At 34.9% G+C, this 22396-nt stretch overlaps 2 protein-coding genes and 1 long non-coding RNA gene across 6 annotated transcripts; all 3 read left to right on the top strand.

Moving 5' to 3' along the window:
- The first annotated feature begins 257 nt into the window (after positions 1 to 257).
- Positions 258 to 3909, top strand: LOC127844865 (uncharacterized). 4 transcript variants are annotated; one of them, XM_052375398.1, is made up of 2 exons: positions 258 to 340; positions 831 to 3909. In XM_052375398.1, the coding sequence occupies exon 2, from the start codon at positions 842 to 844 to the stop codon at positions 2297 to 2299; it is 1458 nt and encodes a 485-aa protein (XP_052231358.1). In that variant the 5' UTR covers positions 258 to 340; positions 831 to 841; the 3' UTR covers positions 2300 to 3909. The 4 variants fall into 3 exon arrangements, with proteins under 4 accessions (XP_052231358.1, XP_052231361.1, XP_052231360.1 ...); XM_052375400.1 differs by having other exon boundaries at positions 265 to 340; positions 862 to 3909; XM_052375399.1 differs by lacking the exon at positions 258 to 340 and adding an exon at positions 345 to 433.
- A 2833-nt stretch (positions 3910 to 6742) lies between these two features.
- On the top strand, positions 6743 to 9918 carry LOC127844866 (uncharacterized). The gene is made up of 2 exons (XR_008032913.1): positions 6743 to 7139; positions 7451 to 9918. It is a non-coding gene; the product is annotated as an uncharacterized LOC127844866 (long non-coding RNA).
- A 2792-nt stretch (positions 9919 to 12710) lies between these two features.
- LOC127845453 (uncharacterized) lies at positions 12711 to 16850 on the top strand. Its single transcript, XM_052376368.1, has 2 exons — positions 12711 to 13054; positions 13470 to 16850. Exon 2 carries the CDS (start codon positions 13477 to 13479, stop codon positions 14947 to 14949), a length of 1473 nt encoding a protein of 490 aa, XP_052232328.1. The 5' UTR covers positions 12711 to 13054; positions 13470 to 13476; the 3' UTR covers positions 14950 to 16850.
- Positions 16851 to 22396: the final 5546 nt, after the last annotated feature.

The following is a 22396-nucleotide window of genomic DNA, read 5'->3' as shown; positions in this document are numbered from 1 at the left end:
TATATTTAAAACTTAAAACTAGATTTTTCGTGGTTTTATGCTATCTTTTATAGTGACATGTTTCTGTTTACCAACTCAATAAGCATGACGGACATGTATATCCTCATTAGTAATCACTCTATTGCCCAATATTGTTCAGATTGTACAGGTAGTTTAAGTTGAAATAAACATCCTACCAATTTTCATAAAATGATAGCATCAAGGAAGATTATTGTACAGGTAGTTTATTATTTACCTACTTAAGCAATGCTGTTATTCTTCAACGCGTTGTTTAATTTTGTTACTTGTGTAACAAGTTGTATTTAAGGAAAGCGATTGTTGAGCACAACGTTATTTCAGAGTAAGTTCGCCGTATTATGTTAACACGGTCTTACTTGGTAACTTTTTAAAGTTAAATAAATGTTAAGGGTTTATGAAAATTGGGACTTAATTAGTAAGTGCGTTATATTTAGCATTTTTACCAATATAAGCAATGATCTTTTAAGTGCATGAAGAAATATATGTATTGTCTTCCGCGTTTAAGTTATGGTTATGTCGTATGTAAATAAATGTAAAAGACGACAAAATATGACAATAATTCATAAAGCATGTCGTAACTTATAAAATAATATAGTTGTTATGACAATATATCATTATTATTATACTTGCTTTGATGTTATTTTATTAAAAAAATATTATTTAAAAAAGGAAATACATAAAAAAACTAGGTAATTTATAAACGCTGGGACCACTGTACTGACTAATGTGATCTAGCCGAACCTCATTGCCCTAATTGCTCCGAGTCAAAAAATCCGATTGTCTTAATGTAAACTGTCATTAATTGTTTTCAGATATTTAAACAATGCAGTATCATTTATTCAGAAAATTTTCGGCCGCTATATGGTGTTGGACATTCTTCATGTCATCAACGGCTGAACTTGATAAACCCGAAAGCATCGCACCTTTAAATGAACCCGCTGTAACAGAACAAATTCCCTTGTGTGAATTCTATATTTGGGAAAAAACTAAATTGTATTTCAAAAGCCGACTGCGCCAACTAGATCCAAAATTCGTTAAGTTTATAATACAATTCGCGGACAACTTCGTTGTTGAAAAATGTGAACCTCAGGTATTGAAGCCCCACATCTGGTTCTTTACGTCCTCGACAGCAACTGCAAAATATCCGTACCAGTTTTGGAATCTCGACTTCGGGCTGCTTACGTTTGACCTCCTCGACACGAAATCGATAGAAATCCCTTTTGTTGATCTAAGGAGTCGATCAACTTCACAATGTTTAGTTGACTTTGGTGCAAATTATTCCATGATCAATATCGCGAATGCCCTGGCTGAACTTGTGGTCAATGAAACTGAGAATGGCGTTCATATGTTTGAAGAAATCTACTTCTGTTATTTTACTGAAATGAAAAGAGCTAAGTCTGGACTCGGATATTATGCCGGACTCTACTTGAATTACCCAACGCCGTTTATGCAATATTCTTGCTGTGTAATTACTTATAATTACGTCTTTAGCGAGTATTCGGAACCGGTGTGCGATACGTTACAAGAGAAATGGACAGTGTGCACCATTGGTCCATATATCGTTGGCGTTATTTTACTTATGTACATTCCAATTCTTGTTTTGGATTTATTTCACTGTTTGGGAACGGACGAAATTATTGAATCCTTTGACCACGACAGTTTGTGTGAACTTTGTTCTTTTTCTAATAACGAACCTGATCGTAAATGGGTTTACCTCGATGGAAAATCGCATTTGACATTATCACATCTTCCTACAAAAAGTATAACAAGATTCAAATCCACACATTCGGTTCTTTTTTCGAGATTGCGACGTTTCATGTGCATGTTTCTAACCCCAGTCATACTGTATATCAAACTATTTATGTACAGAAATGGCATGGGAGTTATTATCAAGATAACTGTAGATGATCTGGTTAGACGAGGCAACCCACTGGGCTTTCTTTCAATTCTTGCGAATTCAACTGATGCGCGAGAGGTGTTTGTCCCAATACTTGGTGGTCCTATCGGTGCTGTGATTTTTTTTATGTGCATTGGAACCGTTCTGCTTGTCCTACCTCGAAGTTTAAAACAGGTCATAGAGAATGGGATGCCAAAGGAACGACCGTGTTCGCCGTTTTTCCTCGGTCTTGATGAAATTCTTTGCATGGCGCAACTAGAGCAAGTGACGGAGCCCGGATACCACCGAGCCGCAGCTGTCTGTCGGGGTATCTTTTGTATGATGTTCACAAAGTCATTTTGGCACAAATTGTTTTATATGCAGCAGAAGAGGATAAACGATTGAAACGCTCGACTGGGTTTTTTTTCTTTGTGGTTTTGCCTTATGTTGCATTCTTTTATTTAATGGAAACAGTACTGTGTGTCGTTTATAACCTGATTCCATTAATCAACATTACCGTAATTATAATTAAAGGAGCAGTACTGACAAAAAGGGCTCAAAAGCGGTACTATAAATGTCTGAGCTGCCTTTTTACGATTCCAATATTCTTGTTTTGTGTCTTAATCTGTGTCGTTCTGTATTCTCTGTTTGGATACTTACTAATTCTGATTTTCCTTGAGAGTTTCGTGTTCATCTCACAAGTTGCTATATTATGTTTTGTAGCTGTCATTCTTTTTCCTTCCGTTGCGTTCGGTTATCTGTTTTTCTTTGTAGTTCTGCTGTATTACCTGTTTCGACTAGCTCGAGGATTTGGGGATACTTATTTCGATCTGCTATCAATGGCTGTTGAGAAATCACAGGATCTGGACGTCCATGTTAATCACGTGTCTATTCAAAGCGGAACAATAGAAATCTCCAACGTGCGGGCTACGGGTGTCAAAAACATTCGTGTGAACAACGTTGTTATTGAAGTTCCACACAACACGTTGCAGAGAATAACAATTGAGCAACCTGAAAGGAAAACACATCAGAAGAGAAATACGCATGGTATACCAAAAGACCTTTTTGAATACTTGGTCAACAAACATCGACCCGTACATATTCAGGTTTTCAAGCTGATATTTCACTTCGCGCTGATTATAATATTAGTTATTTTGACGATGTCAATAATGGCCAAATATAAAATGCAAACATCATCGGAGTCGTCTGACGTCATGCACGTGATTTTCATAGTTATTGTCGGTGCGTTGCCAAGAGTTTTGGAGATTATCATGTTAGATGGCAATGAGATGTTAAAACGACAGTTAGAGGAGAACAAGATTGAACAGTCCATTCTGAGGTACTGGAGGAATCGATTTGAAATAACCGAAGACCTTGGTCGGTGTTAAACAAGTCTTTATCTCCTAACTAGAAATATCTATATGTTCACATCTAGTTCATTTCGCGTGTTTTGTATGTATGTATGTATATAGTGTAAAAATACCGAATGGTGAGGTAAAAATCAAATGATACTTTTGGTAACGGTCAGTGCGTTGCTGAGAGGGACTTGCCTATTAAGAATTGAATTAACTAATGCAATCAAGGACAAACAATTCTGCGCGAGTATTGAAATCTTTGCGATTTAAAATGGTTGTTCCAGATTCAAAATTAATAGACATACACACACCGAATCTGTTATGGAAATAGAAGCCACCATTGAGATAAAAGATGTGCACTTGCCACACACAGCGCGCGCTTAAGTACGTTTATTTTGCCAATCAATTATTAATTTTCGGTGAAAAGCCATTGCAGACTTTGCAAACATATTAAGAATATAATTGAGTTTCATATAATAATGAATGTGTTAATGGTGTTCCTTATAAATATGAATTATGCTCTGTGTTGAAACTTTTATTTGAACCAGAGCCGTTTTTATACTACCAACATTGTGAAATTGTATTGCTTTAAATTTTAATATTTGTTATTTTATTTAGTATATTGAGTATGAATTATAAAATAAAAAATATACAATCTTATTATGTAAAGCCTTTATATTGTGTTAAATTATGGTTTATGTTTGCATCATGTTTTTTTTCTTAACGTTAATGTTTAATACTTTTTTTCAAAATGTGTTTATTTACTTGTTATATTTTCTAAGAATCAAAAAACCGATACGCTTAAATGTGTCTTTTCAATCGCTTGTTAAAACCAATAAAATGATATTGTTCTTACATTATATAATTGTATATAAAGATACATATGATTCTATATTATAATAATAATATAATAATGCAAAGTCACAAACATAACACATAAAACAGTAATTACAGAAGGGATTGGAAACAAACCTCGTATATTTTAACAGGAAATCGGACCACCTGTGATAACCGTGAAGAAATGTCCAACGTTTTGAGACCAACAATGGATCTATTAAAATTCCTACATAATTTAAAGAAGAAATTGAAATATATACTTTTTCGAAATTATTCCTACATAAACCCAAATGCTGATATTTTTTTAAACGCATCGAAACTGGTTTTAGTGTGATTACATTTCAGTTATGCATTAATGACTGGCTCAACGTTCTCAAATGAGCCGATCACATGTAAGTGTACTGGGAAAATGAACCACAAATGGTCTTCATAGACACTGTCGCGTTCAGACATGTTTAAAGAACACACCTATACAATCTGACAAGTAAACAATGGCTTTTGACAAACTCAACTTTCTTCATGAAAGATATATTTAAAATTACCTTTAAACATACCTTTTAAAGAAACTTAAGGCAGTAAGGAAGTAAACCTAAGTTACGCAGCTCAATAAAAATGTTGCTACAAGACTATAATTTTGAAGTGCATACATAATAACATCCTACCGAGCGGAAAATATTTTCGTAAGATATTATTTGCCTTCCACCCTTAATTTCGCATATTTTGTTTCTGATCGCTGACAATATTTACGGAAGAAATTTATGTATTACAGATCCTTGCCTGCTGACAAGTTTCAGAACACACTTAACAAAACTTCCGTGTCCCATTTAAACGGTAAACAAAATTTTGAAAGTGCTCCGAGCATTTTTTATGTATATTTTTTGTCTGATTCGTTTTGTTTATACTCAAACGCACGTTAGCTATGAAATAATTGTTGTTTTTTCGAGATATCCGCCTAACTCAGCTTTTAACCTTGATGACCTTTATCAACAGCTTATGAAATTCTTGGAAAAAGTCCCGCCAGTAGACCCGAATGAACAATCCGAATCTTGTATTGGCTGATTTGATAGAAATCCACCAAAAACATCGGCAACATCAATGCCTGCTTTTGGAGATTAATTAGTACAGAGATAAGTGTGTATAATTGTCAGTGTATGGAAATCCGGACTTTTTTCTGCATGTTCATACGACACATAGATACAAATGTCTCCTCACTTACAATTACTTAATAAATTTAAAATCGCAGATTTTCAGGGACAGTACTCACTCTGTAGATCGTCAAGGGAAGATAAAATGGACTATCTATGAACGTCTTATGATGATAACAAAGCATTTCTACCAATTCATTAAATAACACGCATTCTAGAGAAAAGTCTTGTCCGACTTCTGTTCATAATTTGATACTCTCGCGTACCACGGCGCGCTGAATAAAAAATATTAAATAGAATTGACCGAGCGTGTCTAAAGTCAGTATTACCTTTACACACCTTGGATCCATATGTATTATATAAGCAACCTTGGCTCCATATAGACAAAGAACAAATACTTTTTGTAAACCTTGGCTCCATATAGACAAAGAAGGAAATGCCGAAGCCGCGTTCAGTACAATGTAAGAATTCTTTTGACTATTGATTTATCGGCTAATAATAATAAGATATGTGCATACAATAGTATGTTGTGCATTTTCCATAGCCTGCTGTGTTTATTGTGCTATCCGGCGGGTTTATGATGTCCTTTTCATTCACTATCGTGTAAGCGGGTTTTATTTTCATTCGTAACACTCGTTTCTTATAATAAAAGATCTAATGGTAACGTTCCTTATGTCCGCCGTACCGTAATTCCGTCTATAAAATAGGAATACACATTCTTAAAAAGAAGCTGTGACGTACGTTTTCTATTCTGGATGTCCGAACGCTTTCAATGAAGTACTCAAGCCAGTACTGGACGTAAACACAGCGGAGCGCTATGTCATCTCCAGGGCCAACGAATCGATTTTTAAAGTAGTCAAGGCATTGACTGATGTTGTCTTGTTGAAAAGACAATATGCGAAATCAAAGATTACTGAATCATTACTGCTATAACAGAAGAAGGAGTTATGTTACTTGTTTTTTCTGCAAGCATTTATAAAAATAGTTGTTTTTTTAAATGTCGGAGCTAAATTGTGTGCATTTAAATGTGAATTCCACGGTTAAATAGAAGTTCTAATAATAATAATTTTGGATTACAACATGCGTTAGAAATATAACACTACAGTGATTAACTTTCTTTTGTTCAAGACATTAAAATTAACTTACGAAGGCATTATGCATGCAATATAATGCCATAGCTCGTTGCATACTCATCTCTCTAAGTGTCATCTTCAATGGCTACACTATGTTGCAAAATATGCCAGCGGACAAAAAAGATTAATCAAATACACATGTGTATGTAAAAGTATGTCACGTGAATACTGATTTACAAATGAAAAGTTAAAAAAAAAATAAAATCAGAACATTAAAAAACGGTTGTTGATCACATTAAATCTAGGTATACAACACATTATGTTAAGCAAACTTCATCCGACCTTGAATTTAAAGCAAACTGAAATACAATTAAATAAATTCTTACAGAATATTAAAATTAAAACCGGAAATTAAATTTACAATAAAAACGTTTTTAAAACAAATAAGCTCGTGTAAATAACAGATTTTTCAATCATATGACGGAAGTTATAGGTAATTTATCATATTTACTTAAAATTTTCACAATTGTGAAACGCGGCATTCGGGAAGATTTAACTGTTTTATTAATATTTAACGACCGCCCTGTTGTGTCCGATTAGAACACACAATGCGCAAATCAGAGTAGTGGTTTTTGTTCTGTTGTCTGCATTGATCTATTCCAAGTCAAAGCTGTTGAGAAAATTCACATGAAAGTGTTTAAGACAATACAAAGGATTTATAGATCACTTTACGAAAGATTTGTTTTTTTTGAGCTCCATATTTATCTGCGTCAAGGTATAAAAGGGTCACACAATCGTTTAAAGTATCGAGATCAGAAAGTTTAATGAGTACAAAGTAAGTTCATTAGAATTTGCACAGAAAATAATATGTGAAAAAAGCGCGAATAATTGTATTCAATATTTTGCTAATAATGCTTCATATAACTAATGTATAACGCAAACGAAAATGCAAAATGGTTGTATCAAAAAAGTTAAATAAAAGAGTAATCGTATCTTTGCTATATTCAGTTATCATATAAATTTTATGCGGGGAATTTGCAAAAGTAGAAGTTTATCATCGTATTTAAAAAAAAAATAATCAAAAAAACTTATTGAATAAGACGTTGCGTATCGATAAAAACAACATTTTGTTTTACAAATTTACAGCAACAACAGTCATGAAGAGGGTTCAAGGTTTACACCTATTATTTGCCATAGCGCTTTCAGCAGTGGATACGTTCGGTGAAGTCGCTTTGACTCCAACCATGAGCAGTTACGCCGAGGAGAATGTAAGCAATGATACTTTACCATTGTGCAAATTTAAGGTGTGTAACGAAAGCAAACGATTTTTCCATATTCAATACCAAGAATCTAATCCAGCATTCGTCAAATTCAAACTGAGAATCATTGGGACCTCCGTCGTAGAGTCGAGACGTGGTATTGCCACATCACTGGTTCTGGACCTACTCGACCAAGCGCTCAAAATATCCGTACCTCAGGTGGTTTATTGACTTCGGTATAGTCTCATTCTCATTGTTAGATGCAAGGACATTAGAACTTAAATATTTGGCTGTCGAATCAATACCAGATGAAAATTCGCTTCAGTGTAAAGTAATATTTGGTGATAACAGGTCAATGATGAATGTAGTGACGGCATTATCTGAAGAAGTTTCAAATACACGGTCGAATGACGAACATAGATTTCAACAACAGTTTTTCTGTTATGTGACATTACTAAAAGATTTCAATACTAGCATGGAATATCTTGCTGGACTATATTTTTATTTTCCAACTAATATCTTTGCATACTCGTGCTGTGAATTAAACTATGATTACTCTAACGGAACATATTCAGAGCCGGAATGCAACCAAAAGCAGAATAAATGGACAATGTGCACTACTGGACCGTATATTGTCGGAATTCTAATTTTAATATTATTTCCCTTATTTGGATTCAATCTACTCGGCGCAATTTCAAAATCGGAAATCATTCAGCCGTATGACTACGAAAGACTGAATATATCTGCATCTTTATCGCAACGGAAAACAACCATTGACATAGTCAGATCTGCCTTCGAGAATGGTATCCGGCTTCAAACAGAATCATTCGTTAATGTTTTCCCGTCTGAGGCGATTTTTGTGCGTGCTTAGTGTACCCGTTTAATTGTTTGCAAGGATTTTAATGTATAAAGACGGTATCGTTTCAATTAACACAATAACAGTAGGTGATCTTGTTTCTAAAGGCAAGCCTTCAGGATTCGTGTCTCTTCTAGCCGCGGCTGAGGATGCCCGAAAAACATTTTTACCGATTCTAGGAGGGCCGATAAAAGTTATATGCATTTATTGTATTCTTGGAATTATTATAACGGTAATTCCCAGAAGTTTGAAACAGATTGTTGAAAACGGAATGCCGACAAAACGACAATGGTCTCCGTTATTTTTCGGACTTGACGAAGTATTATGTATGGCTCACCTTGAACCGGAAACTGAGCCCGGATATTACAAGGCGGCTGCATTGTGTAAAGGCAGCTTTCTGATGCTTTTCAACAGCATTGTTTGGCGCAGACTTTTCTTCTCCCAAAATGTGCGTTTTATGCAGTTATACAGAAATAAACTCAAGTTCTTTACACTTATTCTACCGTTAATTACATTTTGTTCTGTGGAAATTGTTATTTGCTTTATCTTCAATGCTTTTCCGTTATTTAACGGTGGAGGTATTATCATAAAAGGCTTTGTGGTATCCATTATGGAACAAAGGAAGTTTTATCCTGGTTCCAGGTTGTTGTCATCTAAATCTGTTTTGTCCTTATTTGTGTTTTATAGTTTTTACATTGTTTTCAAATGTGACAATTTTAATTTTCCTTGATATTTTTATATTCATATCGCAGATACTAATAATGTGCTTTGTATCAGCTGTAGTATTTCCTTCTACCAGTTTTGGCTATATATTTTTCTTTGTAGCAATATTGTACTATCTTTTTCGGCTTATTCGACAATTTGGGAATGTGTATTTGGAACTACTGTCAATAGCTATTGAAAAGTGTGTTATTTTGGACGCCTGCGATAATGTTGTAGCTCAAGCTAATGATGTAGGAGTTTCAAGCATCAGTATGTCTGTTAATGACGATGCAACCCTAGAAAGAACTTCCCTTACAAATAAGTCTAAAAAGATACGCCAGAATGGAAGCTTCCATGGAATTCCTAGAAATTTGTTTGAATACTTGATCCGGAAGCATCGCTCTATATACTTTCAGGTCATCATGCTACTTTTTAAAATTGCGCTTATTATAACTTACATTTAATGTTGTTTCTGCCAATGAGCGGTCTGACGTCATGCATGTGGTCTTCGTGGTAACAGTTGGTGCGTTGCCAAGAGTGTTGGAAGTCGTTTTGATCAATGAAAGTGACATTATTAAAAGACAAATGGAGGTAGCAAAGATAGAAAAGTTGATAGTACGATTCTGGAATTGTCAGCCAAGCGTGGACATTAAAACCACGGCATGATTTTGAGTCTTAGTCCGGCCGTGATAAAAACTGATTATATGTCTTTTTTATCTCTGATTATAAGTTTCTCTTTTCTTTTTAGACATAGTTTAAACTTATGTTGATAGCAAATAAAGCGCATATTATTAAAACTATTGTTTAGTCATATATTGCCAATTTTTTGAGCAGTTAATACAAAAACGTGGTAAATATTCGATGACTTTTAATTGATATTCCAGACCTATCTTTCATAATATAGTCTTTAAACTTGGTAATTGGACTCTCCAATGAATTAAGTCTAAATGTATTGTCAAATGCACTAGACAAAATAACCATGTAGCACATCGGAAGACATGCTAATTGATAGGCCTTAAATCATCAAGTTCCAGCAAAATATAGCAAAGAACAATAAGTCTGCTGTATGATATGACTAGGGGCGGTTTGTCGTTTGGTGACAACTATTGCGAGGGATTATAAACGGTGACAAGGCGTAAGTTCTTATCTCACGCTTATCTAAGATGATTATTTAATATACTTTAAGTGTTTGTCGTTATAACCAAATACATTCTACATAGTTGAAAGAAAGGCGGTTAAAGGTGCCCTTGGTTCTTATCGCTAGAATTTTCAAGCAAGACAGGGCGAGCCAAGACAAGAGTTTCACTGGAGATCAGTGCAGGGTAAATAATCTAAAAATGAATGTGCTTGAATACATGAAATCAGTGGTCGGTTCCTTCAGGTTATGTTTTAACATAAAAATGCAAACCTTAATTCAATTACATTATACAGACGATGCGGCATACACATGGAGAGTGATGTACAAGTATTAGACGGTGACCGATTCTCGTAAATCTAGTGCGTATTTTATATAGTTTGAAACATTTTGAAGAACGTATTCGTTAATAGATCCCATAAGTAAATTTAGTTTGTATAATGAAGATCTAAGGTAAAAATTTTCATCGAGAAATCTTCGCCTTATAGTAATGTAACGTGGGCAAATGCTTATAGAATGCTTCATGTCTTCTAAATCGCGAAAAACACAATACAATCAGTATCTCTCGTTTCGTAATCGCCTCAATTCGCCGAATACACCTAATACAGATAAAGCTGACTTTCTTACATTGAATGGATTTTCACAATTTTAAATGCACACGTTGAATATATTTAGACCTGGTAAAACCAAAAACCCATGTCGCATAATAAAGTGTAGAACCTACGAAAGCATCGAATAATCCACAACATGTCTTCAAACTATATTTATATTACAAATTGTTAAATATTTTTTCACGATTTATCAATTATGATGTCATTATCGGCAGTAAAATTCCCTATATCTGTAAAACACAATTTACATAATAAACGTTATAAAATTGAACAACAATTTGTATTGGTTCATTTTTATACAACCATCGCTCGTCCTCACGTACAGCGCAACATTTTCTGAAAACTATAATTCTTGTTTTCTTAACTGCGCGTGTTGCAATAAATTGCCAACTAGTTTTAGTCTGTTCGTATTTCTTGTGGAACTTTGCCTAAAACAAGCAAAACAATACCATACAGTCCAAGACCCGCATCTGCATTATTTTGTAGAAACATATATAAATCATCATAAGTACAAATAACATTTATATTTGTAACTACCTTGGAATATATAATTTATGTATCATAAACCATTCAATGAATGTTTGCAAAACAAATACAATACAGCTCAGAATGCAGTTTGTTCGAAACACTAACGTACAAGTAACATCATTTAGTATCTATCAAAAATAAATCATGCTGGTTTTGTACACGGGTAAGAATCATTTATTATAGAACAAAAAGTAACTTCCCATTTATTTATTGCACAAGAAACTATGTAAATGAATACATTTAACAAACTAGATGTGACTGTTTAGAATAGCCCTGCCGGACCTCAAACAATCATAAAAAATGGTGAAGAAACTGAGTTCTTTTACTTATTTTTGGTACGTTTATATTATCATGTAGTTATACATCATTTGAAGGCAGATTGACATACAAACTAACACATATAAAGCTTTCTCACCCTGTATAATTATCCGTGAATTTTAAAAACATCCGGTCCTAAGCGCCACATCGGAAGCACCATTGGCTCATTTATTAATGCGTCGCAAAAAAGAGGTGGCGCCCGTGATTAACGGTCGTGAGCTTAGGATAGACTTATACGTCGATACATCCATGGCTTTAGCCGTTGATTGCAATCAAACACTCCTGAATGTATTAACAAAAAAATAACATTGTACATGATGTTTACATTTCAAAAAGCCTCGCTATGCAAATTTCAGCTACTTCAATAATAAATCTCTTTACAGCAAGTTCTCAATCCTGATTTATGATAATGATATAAGGGCATTTATCCAAAAATGTACACTGACACTCAACGATTTGGTAAAAATATCATTGTCACTAGATAAATATATGCGTAAAAAATAGAATATGCATCAAAACGTGTGTATTTTTAGGGAAAACATCATTAATATGCCCCTTTAAAATTTCTTGTTATTTAGAACAACAGAAACATTGTTTTGAAACAATTGTTAACTTGAGGTTGTCAATGGTTTCATGTATTTTTACTTTCTTTCTTCGAAACATATCGCCCTTTGATATAACAGTTTAAGGCCAACCAGAATTACTACCTCTCAATCCTCCGGTACATCAAGTCACAAAGTAGCTTACATATTTTAATTAAAGCTATTTTAAGTAAACATTGAATTTAAGATTATATATATTTGACAAAGGAGCGTTGAAACGCATAACCTGTCTTAAAATGTTTATGTATCGATGATCGACTTACGGATTTAAAAATGTAAGAATCCCTTTATGAATTCTCGTGGGTAACTATTGATTAATACTTTTTTGTGTTTAAGTGTTTCAAGTGTTACGTGTTATCACACGTGGTATTTTGATGATATAAATGTACGCAAAAGTATACAAAAAGTTGATCAAATATTGCCTTATTTTGATAACATTCTTATTAAGGTTGAGTTAGGTGCAACTGTGCTATGAAGGGTAGCTTGACAACGACAGGTGACATGCTGGATTGCTAAATCAACATTTAAATCGGGGTTTTACCGATGCCCGAAACGCTGAATGATTTAAAAGGCCATTCTCAATGGGATGAGATAGTTGGAGTCGGCTATTGGGTTTTGTGAAGCGTAAAGCGACAAAGATTATATTGCGGAAGTTTTAAAATTGTTTCATATATTCGGCTACTGTTTTCACAAACTCGGTTTCAACAAAACGTAAACGAAAGGTGAATCGGATCGCTTTGTAAGTACAAATTGTCTTTATACTAAAAGATATGTATTCATTTCGAAAAAATGTACGTTTAATACAATGTTTTATTCTCGCTAAAAAACATTCAGTTTCCAAAAATACGAAATATTTATACAACTTATCCTTGTCATCCCGGTCGGGACTTCTTATAGACCAATTGTTATGTTATGGCTAGTATGACACGATACTTTCGTTGCGGTTGTTAAGTTCGAGACTCGAATCATATATTTTAGTTTGTTCGCATTTGACAACTATTTTTCTTCTAATATAAAACGATATAACGATATATGCCTTTAAACGTTTAAGGCATGCACAAAAGTCCAATACAAATCAATTATATTAAGTCATTTAAATATGATACACATTATAATGTGTTCAATACTGCAGAATTAGGGCTATCTTTTTACAGATTGTACATGATGTCTTGGATTCGAATCCCTCACGTACCACTCGCTTTACTACTGGTAACAGGGTACCAAAAAGGCGATTGCATCTCAGATGGCACAATAGTCAGCGATGCAAGAGAGATCGAGATTGGTGATAACACTTCCGCGCCGCTTTGCAAGTTCAGTGCATGGGAAAGAAGCAAGAGTTATTTTGACGTGCAGTTTCACGAATCAGATCCAGTTTTCGTGAAATTCAAGCTGGATACAAGAGGGAAATCGGGAATGTCAATTAATGAATCGAGTCACGCCGACGTGATATTTCCACATAACTGGGTCTGGACATACTCAACCGAGAATTCGAATTATCCATATCTAAGTTTGTACATGGACTACGGTATTGTTTCATTCTCCCTGCTTGATGCACGAACACTCGAACTCGACTATTTGGCTCTATATGTGATACCGGATAACCAAACAGAAAACTGTCGATTAATCATTGGTGACAACGCATCCATGATTAATGTAGCAAAAGCATTATCTGAGATTGTCGTAACAAATAATACCGACGAAAATCGATATCAAAAACATTTCTTCTGCTATCTAACAAAACTTCCAGAAGTTGACACTTTTGCAGGACTATACTTTAATTTTCCAACTAATGTCTTTCAATACTCGTGCTGCATTTTTGAATACTCCTACAACGAGGGAAGGTATTCAGAACCGAAATGTAATCAAAAACAGCAGAAATGGACCTTATGCACAACGGGGCCATATTTTGCCGGAATCATTATACTAGCGTTTTGTCCTATATTCCTCTTTCAACTATTAAATACAGTTGGCAAAGACGAAATATGTCAGCCATATGACTTCGACTGTCTCATTGATACTCCTTTAACGTTATGTCAAGATATACAAGAGGAGGACACGTGGATATTTCTAGACGGGAAACCTCCTCTAAGATTATCCGATCTGCCTTCAAGGCTGCTATCGGACTTGAAAGAACATCGTCCGTTAACATATTCGCGGCTTAGCCGACTGTTGTGTGTACTTATTGCTCCTGTGTTGCTATTTGTAAGGGTGCTTCTGTTCAAAGACGGTATTGGTTCAAAGAACACAGTAACAGTGGACGATCTTGTTGCAAGAAGTACCCCATTAGGATTCCTGTCTCTTCTTGCGAAATATGAACACGCACGGCAAACCTTTGTTCCAATTCTAGGAGGGCCTTGGGTAGTTTTGGGGTTATTCTATATTCTTGGTATTATTATCATCGTTACACCAAGAAGTTTGAAGCAAATCATAGAAAACGGAACGCCGACAAAGAGAAAATGGTCGCCATTATTTTTTGGAGTTGACGAGGTGTTGCGCATGGCTATGCTTGAACCGGAAACAGAACCCGGATACAGTAGGGCTTCCACTTTTTGTCGAGGGAGCTTTCTTATGCTTTTTAACGTTTTATTTTGGAAAAGAGTCTGCTATGTAAACAAAACGCGGTTTTACGGTTAATAGTCCGTTACAAAATTGCGTTTATTTTACTCGTTTTACCAGTGACCGTCCTTAGTTTCCTTGAGTTTGCTACTTGCGTCATCTACAACGCCGTACCATTCTTTAGCGGTGGCGTTATTTTATTGAAGGGTTATATCGTTTCCATTTTAGACCAGAGGAATTATTATTTTGGTTCAATATTGTTTTCTTACAAATTTTCGGTCGTGTTAATGATTTGTACGTGTACCATACTATTCACTCTGTTTTTGTATATTTTGTGTTTGATTTTCCTAGAAAGTTTCATAATCATATCGCAGATAACAATAATGTGCTTTGTAGCAGTTGTAGTGTTCCCTTCTTCTAGTTTTGGATATTTATTTTTTGTTGTAGCTATGTTGTACTATATAACTCGCCTCATTCGATCATTCGGGAATGTGTACTTGGAATTGCTTTCAATCGCCGTAGAACAGTCTGTGGTTTCGGAATTCAATATTAAGTCTTCTGCGTATGAAAATAAATCACTAAATGATCCATACGATGGCAAAATGTGTGAAAACGACGTGCAAAACGTTTCAGAAACACCTCCAGGCATAACAATCCATCGAACACGCCAAAGAAAGAACCTACGTGGAATACCAAGGAGTTTGTTTGAATATTTGATTCAGAGACACCGACCTACATATTTTCAGGTGCTCAAATTACTATTCAACATTACTCTAATTATAACATTATGGGTTGTTACTCTGTACATACTGGACAAGTTCAACGTATCGTCTCCTTCGGAGAAGTCTGACGTCATGCACGTGGTCTTCGTGGTGATAGTTGGCGCGTTGCCAAGGGTGTTGGAGGTCGTTTTTATCGATGAAAGTGACGTTATTAAAAGACAAGTGGAAGAAACAAAGCTTGCAAAGTCGATTGAACGTTATTGGAATTGTCAGACAGTACAACTTGAAAATCGCGCATGAAGTGTTTGAAAGGTGATATAAGCGATTAATTGACGTGTGATTGGTGAAGGTTGATGATATCAAAGGCGTGTAAATGCTTACTAGATATAACTCGTAAATTAGCTTATGTACAACTGATTTAACCACAGTGCTTCAAGCGGCAAAAATGTATTTTATCACGCTTTGATTTTGTCATATTTTTTTAAACAATAATTGAGGAATTCAAATTAAAATGTGGACATTTCTAATGAATACAACATTTTGCCGTCCAAACGTGTATTCTTATACATGTTTTGTGTAATAATTTTCATTTTGTGTGATTGCAAACTGTAACATTACGTATAAAAATAAAAAGTCACCGTAATAAAATATTTATATATGTTAATTAAAAATATAACGTCATATTAGTCTCAACGACAAATTGACGGTATGCAAATAATAAAAATACTAAACGATGTTATCAAATATTAATGTTTGATATTGTGTAATGTTGTTTTCCACAACCTCTAGAAAGCAGTATTTTACAAAATGCACAATGATTGTAGTATACCAGGCAAATGAACGTGTTTGTACAATTAAAAGAATACTTGTCCATATTCCATTCAAACAAAAACCCTACTTTCAAACTTTTTACACCATAACACGTATTGATTTCTGACAATAAATAATGTCATCCGTTAAAATGCAGTCATTTTAACAAGTCGACGAATACTTCTTTTTAGGATAAATCATTGACAACGTTGACAAAATATTTTTTGGGAAATAAAAGAAAGGTTATAATGATGACATCATCCTTACGAACATACGAGGCATGTCTCCATGTGTGTTTCAGACACAATTGTACACTCTTAATTTGTTATTTTGTAAATGTTCACACCAATTTAAACGCGCGTGCTATGGGCACATAACTATTGCACATAATTGTATAACTAGCATTTTTTGTGTATGCGGATTAATCAAATAAACTTAGATAACATCGTTTTCTTGTCATTCAACACACACACGTATCAGACCATATGTCAAATTTCGAGAGCTGCTGTCAAAATTGTAGAAAGGATTGCATTTCAGCATATTGTAATAAGAAGTTCATATAACTGATTTAGCGTCGAACCAATAGCATTTAAGTTAATTATATGCCGTCCTATTCAGGAAAGATGCTTTCCAGACATTGCATAATGCATAAACTCAAATTGACAGTTTGCGAAATTATGCAACATATACATGAAAAATAGTCCAGCCACACTGGATCCACTTCTGTTATTTTTAATACAACTAAGAAAGACAATACGTACTAAAAACTTACTTATTTCCACTAGGAATTGCATTTGTGATGTGTAAATCCTCCATCATTTGAGATTAGTTTTGCTTTTTGTGCCACCTGTCGCTTGAAAATGTTTAAAGTTTTTATTTATGTACATATGCTCAAATATTGTGCCTTACTGTCGTGGTTACACTCCACGTTTGTTATTGTTGAAAAAGGCAGATGAACAGATTAGGGGTTGCGTGTATTAAGTACTTTCAGAATATCCGCAAAGGGTTTATTTCTTTTGGGCGGATGGATTATTTTTGGAATTTTCCGAAACGTATGGGTTTGCCGCTAATGTCATTCAAATGAAGTGTTCTGATTGGTTGCGAGCAACCCGCAAGTATCAGAGCGCGGGATAGTATAAAAGAGACGACACAACGGGATCGCTATCATTTAACAGTGAAACTTTCGGTCAACAACTTCTAAATTGATCGACGGAAATTATAACTTACTATCATTTGGAAACTTAAAACACTAACATTTTAACAACACAGGAAGATATAGGACTCGAGGATGGAAACGTAAATAATAGATGTTGAATATTAAATCGGGGCCATTGTTAGATCGACGACTGCGTCTTACTTTTAAACATTAACATTACTTACATAACTATGACGAAACGTTGATAGTTGTTGATTAATTTATTTATTCATCTATTTCTCAAATTATTAATAAGATAATTGTACTGCCACCAAACTTGAAGTACGAAATATAATAGAGTACAGTTGCTAAGCAAATTCATCTATTTCGTCTGTTTTTTGTACATCGAGACAGTTTGTCCCTCTTCTAAGGTGTAATATTCCACAGATATATTTTGCGGTCCGCCTAGGTACGGATTCGCGTTACAATATTTATGTTTTTACTCTTCTAACAGTTTAAGTCCTTCTTTAGAAAAATAAGTGCGAAACTATCTATTGCCAACATGAAGTTTAAAAAGAAACAAGTATATAGCCGTTCAGTTTCAAAACGTTATCAATCAGGAAAATTAATAAAAGTAGGTTAATGAGTTATATTTTTCCTGTCAATATTATTAACATGATATACATTTTAAACTGTTACATTAAGATACTTTATTGTTTTAGAAATTGCATACATGTGTAAGGCATTTGTATCTTTGATATTAACGGTTCTTATCCGACAATCCCCCATGAATGCAAACAGCGGAGTATCACTTCGGTGGTTTTATTAATCGTCTGCTCAAGAAGTGTCGAATCGCAAGCAGGTGGCAATGTTCATCAAGCGGCAGATGTACCTAATACGACCTAATGACAATCGGCACCAATGTCATTGTGCAATTGTGCTGAATCGAAAAATAGCAAGCGCAATCTGGTCTCAAGTAACATGAGTACATTCCATCGTTTGTTAAATTCTGGCACATAAGTCGTGCAATCAAATAACGCTGACGTTGTTAAGCACTATTACTGGGTTTGAACCTATTTTACTGATGATGTCACATATCCGTATCTGAGATGATACAGTGACTCTGGTATCTTCACGTTCTCTCTGGTGGACGCATTAACTTTAGAAATTGACCATTTGAATATTGATGTAAGAGACAGTTTAAACTGCAACGTAAACGTTGGTATTGTTTCGTTCGTGGAAAAAGTTGTAAAAGCATTATTTGGAATGGTTGGCAGCGAAAATAAAACCAAAGACCAACACGGATTTCATAAAAGCTACTTTTCTTATCTCAATGAAATTCCGGGTGTAAAAAAATAGTATGGAATATTTCGCTGGTCGTCGTTTTCATCCCCAACACACTTCTTTCAGTACTCCTTATGTAACGTTGAATATATTTTCACAGAAGGGAAATCCAAAACGCCGGAATGCAATGTAAAGCAGCCGTAATGGAATTTATCCACCACGGGCCCTTACATAGTCGGAATTATTATATTGACATATTTTCCAATATTCACTTTTCAATTTCTCAGTGCACCAAAAGACAAAATATTCATTCTTTTGACCACGAGGGTCTCGTTGATGTCACCGTACCCTTTTTTTAGATAGAGAAGAGGGTCATAACTGAATATTTCTTTACGGTAAACCTCTGCTTCCACTGTCAGATCTGCCTTCGAGACTAGTTTTTAGCATTAAGCAAAATGCCCGAATTGAATAATCACGAATGATTCGTTTGATTTATTTACAAATAGTGCCAGTTCTTCTTTTTATAAGAGTGTCGATGTACAAAGAATGGTATCGGTACAATTAATAAACCCACAGTAGGGATTTCGAATGATTTTACAATGTTCAGAAATATCCGTATAAAATGCATCGTCATCGACGTGCCGCGGAATACTTTAGAAATGATTGCAACGCACAAGGCTCGAAAAGTACGCACGAGGGGCACATGCAACATTACTTGAATTCCGAGGACATTGTTCCATTATTTGATTCAGAAACATTTCCAAGTGTATATGCAGGATCCTAAACTGATTTTGCAATATACCCATATCATAACATTAGAAACGCTGACACTACATTATTTGCCAGTTTGACGCAGTCTCAGCATCTGAGAGGACTGACGTCATACGATTGGTGTTCGTGTTAACTAAGGGTTTTGGAAGGCAAGTTCATAGCCGGACGCTTGGTCATAAAACGCTAGATTGAGGATGCACAAAATTAACAATGTATCGTTAGATATTGGAGAAGCCAGTCGTGGCTGGAGCTACATATTTTGTCGTAGAAACATAGTGTTAGGCTTTACTTTAGATATTGTTTTACTCTTTTAATGTGTTTATTCCGTTAAAAATATAGCTTCATGTTAACTAAGGAATGATGTTTCTTTTTATATCTTATTCATAAAAAAATATTTCTCGATAGCATAGTTACTTTGTTAACTGACTCATTTATAACACCAAATTCTTCACAATTATGAAAACTGAAGAAGGACATCCTTTTGTACTTTTCGAATACAATGCTATACCAGTAACACCAGTATATCAAGTCCTTAAACTTCTACACCTATCCTATTTGACTCTATGCGATGACCTCATCTTCTGTGGGATCTGACCCCATCTTTTGGTGTGGTATATCCTCTATCTTCTGGTTTGTTGTGACCCCATCTTCTGTTGTGACCTGTATCTTCTGGTGTGTTTTGACACCTAACTTCTGGTGTGTTGTGACCTCTATCTTTTGATTTGCTGTTACCCGTATCTTCTGGTGTGTTGTGATACCAAACTTCTGGCCTTTTGTGACACCTATCTTTTGGTGTGTTGTGATCTCTATCTTCTGGTTTGTTATGACCCCATCTTTTGGTGTGTTGTGACCCCTATCTTCTGGTGCGTTGTGGTCCTATCTTCTGGTGTCTGTTGACCCCAGGGACTTCTGGTGTCTTGTGACCCCTATCTTCTGTTTTGTTGTGACCCCCGATCATCTGATGTGTTGTGACCCTTATCTTCTGCTGTGTTGTGACCTCTATCTTCTGGTTTGTTGTATCCCCATGTTCTGGTGTGTTGTGACCCCAAGTTCTGGTTTTTTGTGTACCCCAATTTACTGGTGTGTTGTTACCTCTATCTTCATGTTTTTTGTGATCTCCGTCTTCTGCTGTGTTGTGACCTCTATCTTCTGGTGTCGTGTGACCATTATCTTCAGGTTTGTTGTGACCCCATTTTTTGGTGTGTTGTGAAACACATCTTCTGGTGTGTTGGTACCTCTATCTTTTGGTGTGTTATGACACTTATCTTCTGGTTTGTTGTGGCCCTATATTCTGGTATCTGGTCACCCCCAACTTCTGTTTTGTTGTGATCCCATCTTCTGGTGTCCTGAGACCTCTATCTTCAGGTTTGTTGTGACCTCTATCTTCTGGTGTGTTGTGACCTCTATCTTCTGGTTTGTTGTGATCCCATCTTCTGGTGTGTCGTGTACCTAATCTTCTGGTATGTTGAGAATCTATCTTCTGGTTTATTGAAACTCATAATCCGGTGTGTTGTGACAACATCTTTTTGTGTGTGACCCCATCCTCCGCTTTGTTGTATGTTTTGTTGTTATTGTATACGATGACCCATTCTTCTGGAGTTCAGTATTTTTTTCTTGTAATTGTATAGGATGACCAATTGTTCATGTGAGTTGTATGTTTTGTTGTGATTGTATATAAAAACCGCATCTTCCGGTGTGTTGTATTTTTTTGCATTTATCACTTGCCTTAAACAAGAGACATGTGCAAGTTATTAATAATGTTTCAGGAGTTTATCAGTTTATCGAAACCTTATAAACATGTTGACGAATACAAACGCAATACCTTCCTGTGCTGCTTAAAACCATAATGTATAGTTTGGTGTTTTTCTTTCTCTTCGAAAATTCAATATAACCCTTATTATTTACATTCACAAAATTTCGTGCATGATTAGGCATCAATAATTGTGTGCGGTTTTTTTTTGTTCATTAAGATCCTATTTCCGGTATTTCAGGTTAAAATGTTAGCTTCTTTCGATCATATTTGCAAAATTAACTTTTATACGAGGAAAAGTTTGTGACACAAAATAAAAGGAAGATTTGTTCATAGACTTTAATTGTAAATGATGTTTTACCAACATACATTTTGTTGTAATGGTGAAAAAAGAACAATCTTTTTTTTTGGCGTAAATATAGTATGCATTAACTGTGAATGTCGCATCGATCGATATGGTTGGTGAAAAAAAATAGTTATACCTTTTATGTTTTTAAGGTACGTATTTGTCATTGTAACGTTCTTCCGTAGTCGAACAGCAACTCATGTAATTTAAAGGGACCTTTTCACAGATTTTGGCAGATATTAAGGTTGGTCATTAAATGCTTTATATTGATAATGTAAACATTTGATCTAAAAAGCCGCAATAAAAGACAAGAATAAAATTAAATTTAAAAAAAAAATCCTCAAATGGGCTCGAACCACTGACCCCTGGAGTAAAAGTCAAACGCTTGGACCACTCAGCTATCCATGCTCATACAATGAATGGTGTATTTTATACTTTATTTAAGCAATCCTCGTTTTGTCACAAAATATAACGACAACAACATAACTCTTCAAATTATTCAATAGTTTCGCGTTGCAACGCTTTATAACTTTCAGGTTTTTAAATCATATAAAGATGCATTTAATGGATATTTTAGCATATGGTCGAAGTTCAGTATTACTGTTTCCTAGCAAATATCATAACTATAAATATGCGAATCTGAAAAAAAAATTGTTAATTTACCAAAACGTGAAAATGTCCATTTAAGCCAATTTATAGATTCAGCA

The sequence above is a fragment of the Dreissena polymorpha genome, chromosome 9 (assembly GCF_020536995.1).
Source record: "Dreissena polymorpha isolate Duluth1 chromosome 9, UMN_Dpol_1.0, whole genome shotgun sequence".
Classification (NCBI taxonomy): Eukaryota; Metazoa; Mollusca; class Bivalvia; order Myida; family Dreissenidae; genus Dreissena; species Dreissena polymorpha.
The sequence above is the reverse complement of the archived record's forward strand: the minus strand, read 5'-3'. Positions and strand labels throughout refer to the sequence as shown.

Excerpts from the sequence above, each read along its gene's own strand:
- LOC127844865 (XM_052375398.1), top strand. The coding sequence starts at position 842 with ATGCAGTATCATTTATTCAGAAAATTTTCGGCCGCTATATGGTGTTGG.
- LOC127845453 (XM_052376368.1), top strand. The coding sequence starts at position 13,477 with ATGATGTCTTGGATTCGAATCCCTCACGTACCACTCGCTTTACTACTG.